Genomic DNA, 14,628 nt, shown 5'->3' with positions numbered 1-14,628 from the left:
CTCATAGAACAACAAATGCTTGTGGGGGTACGTCCCCAGTAAAAAAGCACAAACAAACAAACACACACACACACACACACACACACACACACACACACACACACACACACACACACACACACATACTCATTTTCTTCCGACCTATTCAAAGGCCCGATATTTTGTGAAATCTCCAACGTTCTATTTTTTTTCTTTGCTCTTATTTCGTTCCATTTATGAAATCAAAGTGATTCCTAATTGCACAAAATTACCCAGTAATAGACGACTGAAACATACTTGTGATGTGTTACCATGACATTCCGGTAATCCTGACATAAACAGATCAACGCCTGACCATTGCATCCATACGTACTTTTCCATACTTGAAGTTCTATACTTACTTTTCTGTCAACCTTGCCAAAGTATGCATGGCTGTTCTTGGTTATTCTGTCTAATTGTACGTGTATTTTATTACATATTTACGATCCACACTGCTCTATTTCTTACAAACTGTTAGAACAAGGATTCATATTTCGTGTGATGCATATGCCTTGTATATTTTTTTTTCACTCTTTTCAATTGATTTTGTTGGATGGAATTAATGATAGCTATTGAATCGAATGTAATTGAACTGGATTTAATACACTGCAAAAAGTCCGGTGTTAAATAGTGAACACCGAGCTGGTGTTAAATTTTCGGTGCTCATTTATGGTGTTAAATTAACACCTCCGGGTGTCATTTCCAAATTTTAAACTGTTTTTTGAAGAGTTTCTTAGTAACTGCACTTCTTGTTGATTTTTAATTTAAACAAGACGATCAAGAATTTTACATTAAAATACTAGATTTTTGAAAAAAAATGTGAAAATAAATTTACACCAAAGTAACACCAGCTGGTGTGATCTCTTATTGACGCTGGACGGGTGTTAAACCAACACCATGTGGTGTCATTTTTTAATTAACACCAGTACAGTGTCAAAATAACACCAGGTACAGTGTCAAATTAACACCACGAAGTGTCAGGTGAACACTTTTCAACACCATCACTGTGCATTTTTAACACCTGTGGGTGTGGTCCTTTATTAAAGTTTGATCGGTGTTAGATTTAACACCCGTGGTGTTAAATCTAACACCGATGTTTTTACAGTGTATTAGCAACAGACGAACCCAGTCATTTGCTAATAATGACCATATCGATAGCCTACAAGTTTACATGGTGCACGGACCAGAGCAAGCCAACTTCGCAAATAGTTGGTGAAACAATTCGTTGCCACACACATTATACGGCGCGAAGCTACAGAATGTGCATGTGATTTTCAGTTGTGTTATCAGTCTTATGTTTTGTTTTTTTTCGTTTCCTCCGTGAAATTGACAAACTGGATCACTTCAAAGCCTCACTCAAAACTCAAATTTTTCACCGGACATTCAATTGCTGACTGTCTTGGAGGAGTCTGCGCCTTTATAATGTTTCTATAACAGATATTTATTATGGCGCCATCAACAAATGCTGTGGATCATCATCATCATCATTTTTTTTTTCCATTGGTCGATAAATATGTCGTCTATCTTACAGTCGATACAAACTTCACGGCCGACCGAGCCTATGCATCGATCGCAGCGTGTGGTAATTGTGTCGAAGGGTGGCTTCAGATTATTAATATTCCGAATGGGTATGGATGCGCAGGGGCGTCACCAGCTTTTTTTCAAGGGGGGTGCGTTTTGACACTAAATGTTTACGAGATTTTTTGGACAGACATTTGGAATATAGGAAGCTCTCAATCCCTAGACTTTTACTGTTTTTTTAGGGAAACCAAGCGGGGAAGGGGCACCGGCGTAGCTAGGATTTCATCTTGGGGGGGGGGGGGGGGGGAGGAGGGGGGGTTAGTATGCGAGGGAGCGAGCAAGGGTGGGGGGAGGGTGTGGAAGTGCCGGAGGGGGTTGTACCCCCTATAAATGGATTATGGAATGACGGTGTGAAACGACAAATTACTGGCAGCGATATCAGGAGAATGGCATAACGACTACATGCGAGCGGGGGGAGCGAGCGAGCTTGAAAATTTTGACATCTTACAGTCCAAAAACTGCCGTTTTATAGCCATATTTTATTGCTTTGTAAATTAAGGGGGGGGGGGCGCACCGGAAGCAACTGCTGGCAATTACTGGCAGCAACATCAGGTGAATGGCATAATAATTAAATGAGAGCGAGCGAAGAGAGCGAGCTTGAAAAAATTGACATTTTACAGTCCCAAAAATGCCATTTGGAGCCGTACTTTTTCGCTTTGGAAATAAAGGAGGGGTGGGGGCGAAACGGGCGCAACTGCCGGTAATTACTGGTAGTAACATCAGCAGAATTGCATAACAATTAAATGCGAGCGAACGAGCGAGCGAGCTTGAAAATTTTGACATTTTACAGTCCCAAAACTGCCATTTGTAGCCATATTTATTTGCTTTGGAAATTAAGGGGGGCACATCTGGCGCAACTGCTGGCAATTACTGGCAGCAACATCAGGTGAATGGCATAGCAATTAAATGCGAGCGAGCGAAGAGAGCGAGCTTGAAAATTTTGACATTTTACAGTCCCAAAACTGCCATTTGGAGCCATATTTTTTCGCTTTGGAAATAAAGGAGGGGTGGGGGCGCAACGGGCGCAACTGCCGGTGATTACTAGCAGAAACATCAGGAGAATTGCGCAACAATTAAAAACGATCGAGCGAGCGAGCGAGCTTGAAAATTTTGACATTTTACAGTAAAAAACAAGCAAACTGCCGTTTGTATAGCTATATTTCTACGCTTTAGAATCTAGGGGGCGCATCGGGCGCAACTGCTGGCAAATACTGGCAGCAATATCAGGAGAGCATAATGATTACATTCGAGCGAGCGGAACGAGCGAGCTTGAAAATTTTACATTTTACAGTCCAAGAACTGCCGTTCTTAGCCATATTTTTTCGCTTTGGAAATTAAGGGGGAGGGGCACCGGGCGGAACTGCTGGCAATTACTGGCAGCAACATCAGGTGTATTGCATAACAACTAATGCGAGCGAGTGAAGAGAGCAAGCTTGAAAATTTTACATATTACAGTCCAAAAACTGCCGTTCTTAGCCATATTTTTTCGCTTTGGAAATTAAGGGGGGCGCACCGGGCGCAACTGCCGGCAATTACTGGCAGCAACATCAGAAGAATGGCATATGATTAAATGCGAGCGAACGGAGCGAGCGAGCTTGAAAATTTTGACATCATCTTTTACAGTCCCCAAACTGCCGTTTGTATAGCTATATTTTTTCGCTTTGGAAATTAAGGGGGGGGGGGCGCACCAGGCGCAACTGCCGGCAATTACTGGCAGCAACTTCAGGAGAATGGCATTACGACTAAATGCGAGCGAGAGGAGCGAGCGAGCTTGAAAATTTTGACATTTTACTGTCCAAAAACTGCCATTTCCAGCTATTTTTTTTTCTCATTGGAAATTAAAGGGGGGGGGGGGGGACGCCCGGTGCGCCCCTCCCCCTGGATCCGCCACTGGTAGTCCAGGGTGTGGGTTTATGTTCATGACTGGGGGAGGTATGACCAGCGAGGTGGCGTCGAAGTGACCAAGTGGGGAAAGGATGTCCAAAATCTGCACTTTAGAGCATCCCCTAAACTAATATTGTGCATGTTTGTTTGTGTGTGTGTATTATATACATGGAAAAGTTAGGAATTAGCCCAGGTCAAGTCTTTTTATTGGCAATGCAAGACATTTTTAGATAGACTAGTATGTAAAGCAACACTGCAAAATGCAATGATCAAGCTTTGATAAAACGAAGCGTAAGGTACAAAGGTGTACATTCTACATCACATTGCGCAACATTGTAGCGACTCTTCGTTCGATGTACTGAGTACACTGCGCACATCCTGCTTATATGCAGAATGCCAACCAGGAATCACAATCTTTTGTCGGGTCTGGGCTTTTTGAACAATGTTTCACACTATATTACCTATTTAATTATGGTTAAAAGAAATTATAGAAAAATATCTTATTTCTGGATCACCCTTTCATTCAAAAGCAGTTTACTAACACTTGAACTACTATTTCGGTAAATCTTTTTTTTTTTTTTTTTTACCAGCGGATTGGGAGGGGGGCGCACCCCCCCCCCCCTTCCGTAGTTACGCCACTTTTTTTGGGTGAAATAATTGGACAGATTTCTTGAATTCTGACAAAAAAGCAAGAAAATCTTTTCATCGCGGGAATTATGATTATGTGGGGTGGGGCAAATGGTGCGCTTGCCTTCCAATATCTTAATGGGGGCAACATTTTTGTTTTCTTTCAAAAGCAAGAAAATCTTCTCATTTCGGGAATTATTAATTATGGGGGGGGGGGAAACTAAAATATGCTTGCCCCTCCATTTTTTTTTTTTTTTTAATGAGGCTAAGGCTCGCTCTTGGGCTGGCAATATGGATTGGTCAGAAGTAACGTACACAGACCCTACATACTTGTAAGTAGCACACGTACATGCAAACGTGTATAAGTGGTCCGTATCGTATATACGGATGTACAGTACGGTCGATAAATAGTAAACACTGTAGAATACTAATAGATATGTATAAAATCAGTGCTGCCAGAACCAGGGGTGCGAATTGTTTTTGCCGACGATTTCTTTGTGTGTGTGTGTGTGTGTGTGTGTGTGTGTGTGTGTGTGTGTGTGTGTCCCTGGTGCAAAATATGAAAAAAAAAATAGAAAAGAATAATTATTTAGCGTCCGGCGTTGAGGTCGCTCGCAGACTGGTTTTTTTTTTTTGTTTGTTTTTTGTTTTTTGGTTTTTTTTTTAAGGATCTGAAGGGGGGTGCGTTCGCACCCAACGCACCCCCCCCCCCCCCCCCCCTGGTGACGCCCATGATGCGTTGAATGCGTGTGGTACTTGCGCCATCTCTCGTCATGCTGCAGTTCAGTTGTTCATTTCCATCCAGTGAGCCTGGATTCCTGTAATGAAATGGAAGAAGAAGTAACGGATAAAGTTTGTAACGAGAAATATTATATATCTTTTGATAGCTAGAGGAGATTCTAAACAGTATATGTGTGTGTGTGTGTGCGGGGGGGGGGCGCTCTTGCACTTTGAGGAATTTCTCAGCAATCGATGCCAGTCTTGGGGCAGACAAACACCATCCACAACATAATTAAAATTATCCTGAGAATCGATTCGACGCCATTTTTATAAGGACGTTTTAAAACCTTTTTTTAGATACAAGTAAGCAAAGATGAGGATGCATGCATCAACTGATAATATTATATATCATAGGTAATAGACGATAAAAACTCAATGAAGACACTTAGTAAAAAAAGGGCTCAAGGCATAAATAAGATATATCGCCAAACTATATGCACGCTGAGTTATATCTTGGTTCCCACAGTGAGTTTTTTTTTAAAAAATATATCATCCGAAAATTGACATTATATAGGACCTCTACACGTGTACTAGTTTGCATATAATGGAATTTTATTCCACAATTCCACCAGTCTTTTCCGATAAGACTCATCCGCAATTCCATATTTGCACGCACCCCTAGCTTTAATTAGGATTTATTTCCGAGTGTGGAAACGAATCACGGTTATTGTGTTTTTCCATTTTAGTTTACCGAACTGAAGAGGTGAGGTGACGTTTGGGGCATTTTTCTGTAGACTTTGCATTTTACTATGATTTGAAATTAATTTCTAGAATCAGTTCAAACATTCTAGGTCTGTATGTTTAATTTCAAGTTTAATGAATGCAATAGTGCAATGTGTTGGTCCCAGTATCAATAATAGACCAGCAGATACAATGTCCGACCAGTTGGTTTGTGCGGTATTTCATATCGTACAAAATGGGGTGTCTATCACGGGGTTATCCCACGAGACCGACACCCACGAGTCATACGGCCCACAAGTTCGACAGTGAAAAAAATGTCTATGAGTCAGCCAACGATTCATACAGCCCATGTGCTCGACACTGTGGCAAATAAGGCCCCGACAATGAGTCTTATATAGGCAAACAAGGCCCACCAGTCCAACACTAATAATAAAAAAAAAGTCCATGAGTTCGACACTAAGCAAACAAGGCCCACGAGTTCGACACATAGGCTAAAAAGGCCCAAGAGACCGGCATTACATGGGCTGCTATGACTCGTGGGTATCGAACCCGTGATGTGCATCCGTTCATCACAGCTTGGCAAATCAAACATTATATTATCGTGTGTGTTTCCTTACGTTTGATAAGAGAGACAAGATAACTTCCATCTTCATCAAAAGCACAAAAAGTAAATATATATATATATATATATATATATATATATATATATATTATATACATATACATATATATATATTATATACAAAGTATATTACGTGTATATGTACATATACATAATCATATAGGTTTGTGTGTTTGTTTGTTTGTTTAGTGTGTGTGTGTGTGTGTGTGTTTGCGCGCGTGTGTTGTCATTGAATAGGTTATACTATAGTCTCAAAGTTTTAGAATCAGAGGACACTCATTGTCTCTTTGGATGACTCGTCTTTCATTTTACTGTCAGTCTTTGTCAACACTGTCCGTCACTGCATATTGATATGTCCAAACATTGAAATTTCAGTGGCGCAACACGGCATTATTTGTTTTGTTCTATTGTGTTTGTTCTCCCTCAATGTCACGCTTCCCCTTCGCACCTGACATATCAATCAACCTCTTTTCATCTATTATGTTTTCATTCGCTATATGTATTTCGACAGACCCGGGGTCAGGGCCCCCGGAAAACCTCTCCCATTAGTGTCCCCATGGAGAACAATAATCATAACAATCATGCTCCTGGTCGATTGTATACTGTAGATCTATACCCACCCCCCTCTAAAAATCATCGATGCCATAGACCTCTATGCATAAAACAAGTGCACATTACTCCTTTCACTATACAAAATAATGACATTGATATCTTTGTTTAATCTGATTTCACTTACAAGAAGGATTACAGTGAGGATTTACCGACAGTCGATGGGGTCGATGGAGTTTGACGACATCGTATTTCATCACTATATAGGTGAATATTCAAATCAACATAATTATCTACTATGTTTTAAAAACAAAGAAGAACCCAGGATAATGTATAACCGAAGAAACAGTATACGCTGAACAGATTGTAATCATGTTAGTTCAATGACAAAAAGTTAAAACAATAGTCAGACACTATTTTTTTTCTATACACACATTCTAACTATGTGCCACATTTCTATCTATTTACGAATTGGCAAGAATATATGTTGCAAAGAGTAGCAAAACACCAAGCATAATGTCATGTCATTGCTGGAAATAAAACAAAGAAAGTTACACTACTTTCTGCCCATTTTCGTATACATTTTAAGACCTTATTACATCAGATAACCAACAGAAAATGACCTGACATGGATTTTTAGTTAACAGATCCTGCACGAGCAGACTCTAAGATGTTTAACTATACAAAATGGTCTTTCCTACTATCTTATAATGGCATATAAAGTAGGACCTATACACTCTGGAAAAGTGTTTATCATTGAGACAAGAGGCTTTAAGGTATAAAAAAGGGTCTATTCAAGGGCTATCTCACCATGCAAACTGTGCTCCCTGCAATACTCGGATTGGGCAAAAACAGGATGTATACGTCCACCGAAAAATAGCAACCACAATTTAAGGGATAATCAGATTAAGCTGAAATTTTGCACATTCCAAGCACATTCTATTCACGACTTATGCCAACTTTCAAAACATAGCATCGTCATTTCAAGGGGCCCCTCACAGACAAACCTATATTCACACATGCAATTCTGCAAAAAAAAAGAAAAAAAAAGAAAAAAGAAAAGTGTTTTATGGAGAAAAACAAATTGCAAAAAAAAAAAAAAAAAATCCCATATAGAAAACGTTTTATCCCAACCTTTACAACTACGTATTGAAAAAGAATTGCTCTTTCATATTATAAATGATAAAGATTGACCTTAGCTTAACCCATTTCACCTATTTTTACTCCTCGGGTAAAATCGTTCGGGCGACTTTCTCTTTTTGTTTTGTGATGTCACATAGAAGTGCATGGTTGCTCCCGATATCGTATTTTGGTGACATTATTATATGTGAGCATTAAACATTCCACCACTTGCATACTCTACATCGTACGACTTTGATGAAACTTTAATCAGGGATATTTTTTGTCTGATGTTTTCAATGTGAGTATATATGTGTGTGGAATTGCACTCGAATTCGAGCGCAATTTGGGCTTAACCCTTCAGAATGCGTGCGTGAGAGTATAGCACTTGTCCTGGGATCAGTTCGTATTTATGAAGGTTCGTTTATCCCAAAACTAGATAGGCCCTATTAAGGTTCGTCAGTATACGCACCTTTTGTCATCGGATTAAGAAACTTCATTTCATTCGGGATTAACGAACGTTCGGCGATAAAGAAGTTGTAATTTCGACACGAAATTTGTGTCTTACGCCGAATAACGAACGTTCGGAAAAACGAATATTATTACCCTTTGTCGCTTGACCCTTACCCCAATAAAAGATCAAAATGTGTAATTGTTTTTTAAGCCTGTGAAACGTCAAGCATTATATCTATATGATATCTAGAAAGGGAGGCACATAATAAGAGACAGAGAATGAATTAATCGTAAAAACTTCTGAACGAATTGCCTTTTATTCCTCAAACTTTTACTGAATCACACAAATATTTCTGATTTTGCTAAATCTATAATAGTATTAAGCCATGTAACTATAAGCATAATAACTGAGGAAACTCCCTATGTAATGATTGTATTAGATTGTAGTATACATGAAGATCTTCACTCAGAAAGAATAAAGGAAATCTATATGTCAACAATTTTCAAAAGTTGATGGAACTGTTATTTTGAAAAACAGTTATTGTCTTCAGCTCAGCTCATTATGGGTGATTTTACTAAGTCCGTAACTTTGCAATATTGCTGTTTTGATACAGGCATGCCCACAGTACGAGGTTTCTCACGGTTTCATTTCACTAAAAGACAATTGCAGCAATTCTTGGGCAATGAGTTTTCTTCAATTTGTCTCTCTGTGCACACAATAAATTTCACAACTGCTGGGGCCTGTCTTATAAAGACTTGTGATAGAAATCAATCACAAGTTTCATGTGAGCTTCAATGCAAATTGCGATTGATTTGGGGACTTGTGATTGATTTGAAGGCTTTATAAGACGGGGCCCAGATCTACATTTATAACAGCAGGATTTAATCCATAGCTGTCATCTACTTTTCATGCTTTCATAGCGATTTTGCTAGAATAACAACTGCTTGTAGCAACAGCCAATCAGGAAGGAAGAGGATTTTTATTACCATGACACCTGACATATAGCATGACATCAAGAGCACCTTTATATATCAGGGCCGGCGCAGCCGTGTGGGGCCGTGGGGGCTCGGGCTCCCACACTTTTTGTGCACCATACAAAGGAATACATAAGGTGTCATCACTTTGGGCCCCCACAATTTTTTTTCAACCCGGAAGTACGTAAGTGGCAGTAAAATAGAAATAGATAGAGATCTTGAAGTATATGGCGGTGGTAAGGTTACAGGGGCGGATCCAGGAATACTGTAAAGGGGGGGGGGCGTGACTAATATTTCTGGTGCCACTTCCGGGTTTCATTTCATTGTTTTTCTTTTTATTTCTTTTGTTTTTTACGAAAAATAAAGGGGGGGGGGGCGTGCGCCGGTTGCGCCCCCCTCTAGATCCGCCACTGAGGTTATGTGTTCTCTCTGAAGACTTTTTTTTTTATTACACCCGGAAATGGGAGGGGGAGAGAATGAGCTGAGGACCTTTTTTTTTTATTTTTTTTATTTATTTTTTTTTTTGCTTGTCAGCTGAAGTGGACAGGGAGAGATGAGCTGAGGACCTTTTTTTTTTTTTTTTTTTTTTTTTGCTTGTTAGCTCATGAAACCCGGAAGTGGGCCCCCACACTTTTGAAAGCACTGCGCCGGCCCTGTATATCACATTATATCACAACAAGTTTTCCATGAAATGGAGCCCCATCTGCATTTGGGGATCTCAAAACTATCATACTCCCAGAACTCGCCCATCCTCATTATTTTTAGGGGCCTACGGGGCTAAAGCAGTGCAGGTAAAAGACGCACAGGAGGAGTTGACTAGATTGACCTAATAATATTAGATTTTCTACCTTCTGATTGGTTGCATTTTTCAACGCCCACTTTTATCACGTCAGAATTGTATTCCACCTGACATGACAACGAAGTTCACTTGTATTGTGCTAAAGTACTAAAAGTACATTTTGATTTCAAGTTTGATTAAAGGTAGTATAGCACAATGTCGGAGCTTCCCATTTTTCTTCGCGTTTCGCTGTATTCATAGTACGAACGTACGCGCGCATTCGCACGCTGGACGGTGCGTACAAATCTCAAGGCACATTGAGGGCGTCACGCACGTTTGTGTTTGATGATGACATACGGATGCTAAAGATGGGCAAAGTCCAAGTCGCGTGGTGATTGTTCTCATCATACACACAGTACAGAGTGCGAGAAAACGGGGAATCCTGGTAGCAAAAATTGTCACGAAGGTTGTGCATGCTCAGAGAGCCAAGCGCGTAGAGGAAAAAAATTGAAGAGGCGGGGTCGAGGAGCGAGAGAGCTTGAACCTGGTTGCTATATCTACTGTGCGCAGGTTAGTAGATTTTTTATTCATTAATATTTGAGAAGCGTACCGGTATCCAAGCCGTGGGTTCATCGTCGCTAAAACGTGTAGTAACCGGAGAATGCGAGAGGATGCCAGGGTCGGGGGCCGCCCAAGAGAAACGTCTATTAGACGCTTCATCTACACAATTCGACGTCAAAGACCCTCATGATGTATGTATTCTCTGTGTAGGCCACTTGGAATATGCTGTAGATATTATTAGAATTTAAATCTTGCTTCACTCCAAAGCGAACTTACATTAAATCACAGATTAACGAGATGCCGGTTTATAGATGATCGTGATGATTGGTTTAACTTACTACCGGTAGTACACCGGTAAGTTAGGCCTTCGTCGCATAGACACCACATCTAGTAAAACTGATATGGTGTGCAAAGACGTTTAGTTAGTGTAACTGTAACGTTAGCTGTTCGAGTGTTAGATTCTAACAACTGTTATTGTGCATTGCCATTGAATTAATCAATCATGATATGGTGGCATAGCATATGTTCCTATAAAAACGGTCTAAGAGACTGGTCACCGCGGTGGTAGTGATACTGATAGTCTACCCTACCAACTAGGCTGTGCTGTAGTGTAGTGACTAGTGTAGTGTTGGTTTCTAATTCTATCTATGAATGAATGTTAGCTGTGCAGCTGTGGTGGAACTGCTCTAACGTTTAACAGAGGGTTAGCTCTGATGTGTGGTACGGGCTGTGAAGGGATGGATGTTGCACTGATGTTGCCTCCGTGTGTGATGTGCGTGTGTGGTGCGGGTAGGATGGGGGGTTGGGTGTCCGGACATTTAAGACTCTCGCGTACTGACTTGCTTATTTTACTTTGAATACGCATTTACGCACAGCTCCTCACTGACAAACAACTGTTTACGTAGGCGTGTCAATGTCAAATCAGATGCACTTTACAGTACGCGTCCAGTCCCACAGCCTGTCCGGACACCCAATGACTGGGTATACATACCGCCCCTCCATCCATCCTACCAAGTGTCGTTTTGAACGATGAGTTGTTTACAGAATTGCAAGCATTGCAGTGCACTTGATTACTTCACTAAACAGTAAATTGCATACAAGTCGTCGGGGCACTGGTTACAGTGCCCTGCACTGGGGTTAGTGGCAGATCAACAAAGTTTTTCAAACGTGATGATGCACAATGCATCGTTATTCCTACATTGAAGATTGTGTATAACACACTGATGATACGTATCACATGGCGCGCTATGGGCGGCGAACTAATTCAGTGCCTATCGTTAGTTCGCCAACCGGGTGTGCATAGGAAATACACACAAGTGGCGACCATATGGTAACTGACGTTACTTCTCATCCATCTCGATATGTTGCAACTTCTCACAATGAGGGTCTACACACACACATTTCCACTCTCCATGATGAAAAAAAAAAAATTCTGTCTGCACTTTTTGACAAAGATCTAGGATAAATCAAGTTTTAATCAACCGATGTGCAGCAACCCATTGAAACACAGGCGCCAGTTGACCGAGAGATCAATCTGTATCTGGTTGTTGGGGATCTGTTCCGCAGAGGCTGCGTTTGGCTTCATGGAATCCCGAGAACCGATAACGTAAAAAATTAAAAGGCTCCTCCAGACAGACAGATCTTTCTGCCTAGGGTGCCAGTGGGTTCACTCAGTGCAGGGCTGCCGCAACTATTGGCCTGATCCCAATCAAAATTTTACATGTTTTTTTTTTTTTTTTTTTTCCGTGGCTCTCACCTTTTCATGCACGAATCAGCACCATGAGCTGAAGTCTGACATCTTGTGCATTTTTATAGACTCTCTATTCCAAATTACTATTCTCAAGCCATGCAAACTTTGGTATTTTCAGAGTGAGCTTGCACACGCACAGGTGGAGATTTCTTTACACAGCATTTTATTCTAGGGCTTGCATGCTGTCTGTGCTGGATGCCACGGGACACTTGCACGAATTGATTTTTGGCAGCTCCTGCATGGAGTCCCATTTATTACCCGGTAGATCTATCTAAAGGTGCCCACACATCGCCAGGGCCCTGAAACCACCACCCAGCATAAAAGGGTTTGCGCAGGACTGTACGTATTTTACCTCAGCACACATTTGCTTCGTGTATGAGGACGCTGGGTGGTGAGATGCAGCACTTTTAGTGCCCAACTTAAAGGATAAGTTCACCTTCATAAACATAAGGATTGAGAAAATGCAACAATATTAGTAGAACACATCAGTGAAAGTTTGAGGAAAATTGGACAATCGATGCAAAAGTTATGAATTTTTTAAATTTTTGTGTTGGAACCGCTGGATGAGGAGACTACTACAGCTTGTGAGTCATATGCGTACAACAGTATAAAGAAAATATAAAAGAAAATTCAACATATTTTCACTTTTTTCGCATAATAAAAGAGCAATTGACTTGTCTCTTTCTAAAGGCAGGGGGAATAATATTACCCATAACATTTATCGGTAACGAGTCAGGGGAATGTGTACTTTTTTCAAAAGATGGAATTTTGTGAAATTCTCTTTATATTTTCCTTATATTGTTGTACGCATGTGACATCTAAGTTATTCATACACTGCAGTAGTCTTCTCATCCAGCGGGTACTGCACAAAAACTTCAAAAATTCATAACTTTTGAACGGATTGTCTGATTTTCCTCAAACTTTCAATGATGTGTTCTACTAATATTGCTACATTCTCTCAATCCTTATGTTTATGAAGGTGAACTTGTCCTTTAATGACATCGATCACGTTTCATGGGAAAAGCTTCAAAATTTCGTATTGATCACTGAACTTACGATTCTGTTAGAATCTTGAGCATTTTTTCTTGCTTTGAGTAATTTCATAGAATTTTAGTACCGTATTGCGTACAAAATGTAATATCAACTATGGCGATGTGCGTTTCACCAAAATACACCGTACAGTGGACTCCCATTATAAAGAAATCCTTGGGACCTGCAGTTTTCTTTCATTATATCGAAATTTCGTTATAATATAACCAAACAAATAAACAATAAGAATACATAGAGTGGATAACATTGCGGCTGGAATTTTTACTTTGTTTTAACTGGAATTTCGTTATAACAGTGTTCGATATAACAGGATTGCACTGTACTTGAATGATACATCACATAATGTTAACGTTTAATTGTCCCCGCCGAACGAGTTCGAGCAGGGGACTATGAAACGGGCTCCGTACGTGTGTGTGTCCGTGTGTCCGTCCGTCCGTCTGTCCGTCCGTCCGTGTGTCCGTGTGTCCGTGTGTGCGTCCGTGTGTGATCAAAATCTTCAATTTGCTACTTCTCTGTCATTTATGAGCCAATTTTGATTCTGTTTGCTTTATATGATAGCACTACATGGGAGCTTTGAAACTTCTACACAGAATTTCAGTCGTGACCTTTGACCTTGACCTTTGACCTATATTGTACATTTTGCTACAAAATGCTACTCCTTCGCCATTTCTAACCCGATTTCGATTCCGTTTGCTTTATGTGATGGCACTAGGTGAGGGCTTCAAAACTTCTACACAGAATTTTGACCTTTGACTTCTTTGACCTTTGACCTTGATTTTTTGACCTATATTGTACATTTTGCTACAAAATGCTACTCCTTCGCCATTTCTAACCCGATTTCGATTCCGTTTGCTTTATGTGATGGCACTAGGTGAGGGCTTCAAAACTTCTACACAGAATTTTGACCTTTGACTTCTTTGACCTTTGACCTTGATTTTTTACCTATATTGTACATTTTGCTACGAAATGCTACTCCTTCGCCATTTTTAACCCGATTTCGATTCCATTTGCTTTATATGATGGCACTAGTTGAGGGCTTCAAAACTTCTACACAGAATTTTGACCTTTGACTTCTTTGACCTTTGACCTTGATTTTTTACCTATATTGTGCATTTTGCTATGTACAGAATGCTACTCCTGCGCCATTTCTAACCCGATTTCGATTCCGTTTGCTTTATGTGATAGCACTAGGTGAGGGCT

General features: G+C 40.4%; 1 protein-coding gene across 2 annotated transcripts in view; it reads left to right on the top strand.

Moving 5' to 3' along the window:
• The first annotated feature begins 10,502 nt into the window (after positions 1-10,502).
• LOC139708743 (bifunctional UDP-N-acetylglucosamine 2-epimerase/N-acetylmannosamine kinase-like) overlaps positions 10,503-14,628 on the top strand; it is a 48,234-nt gene continuing 44,108 nt past the window's right edge. The window contains exon 1 of one of the 2 annotated variants that reach the window (XM_071620678.1): positions 10,503-10,637. Coding sequence is in view for 1 of the 2 variants with exons in the window: in XM_071620676.1 (XP_071476777.1) it covers positions 10,739-10,819 (81 nt within the window). In the remaining variant the exon portion in view is untranslated. Of the gene's footprint in view, positions 10,638-10,673; positions 10,820-14,628 lie in introns of those variants that run through there. The other variant, XM_071620676.1, reaches the window with a different exon arrangement.

Source organism: Diadema antillarum, unplaced genomic scaffold, assembly GCF_040938485.1.
Source record: "Diadema antillarum isolate AM-2024a unplaced genomic scaffold, OU_Dant_1.0 seq00001370_RagTag, whole genome shotgun sequence".
Lineage (NCBI taxonomy): Eukaryota > Metazoa > Echinodermata > Echinoidea > Diadematoida > Diadematidae > Diadema > Diadema antillarum.
Note: the sequence above shows the minus strand (reverse complement) of the source record. Positions and strands in the feature narration are given on the sequence as shown.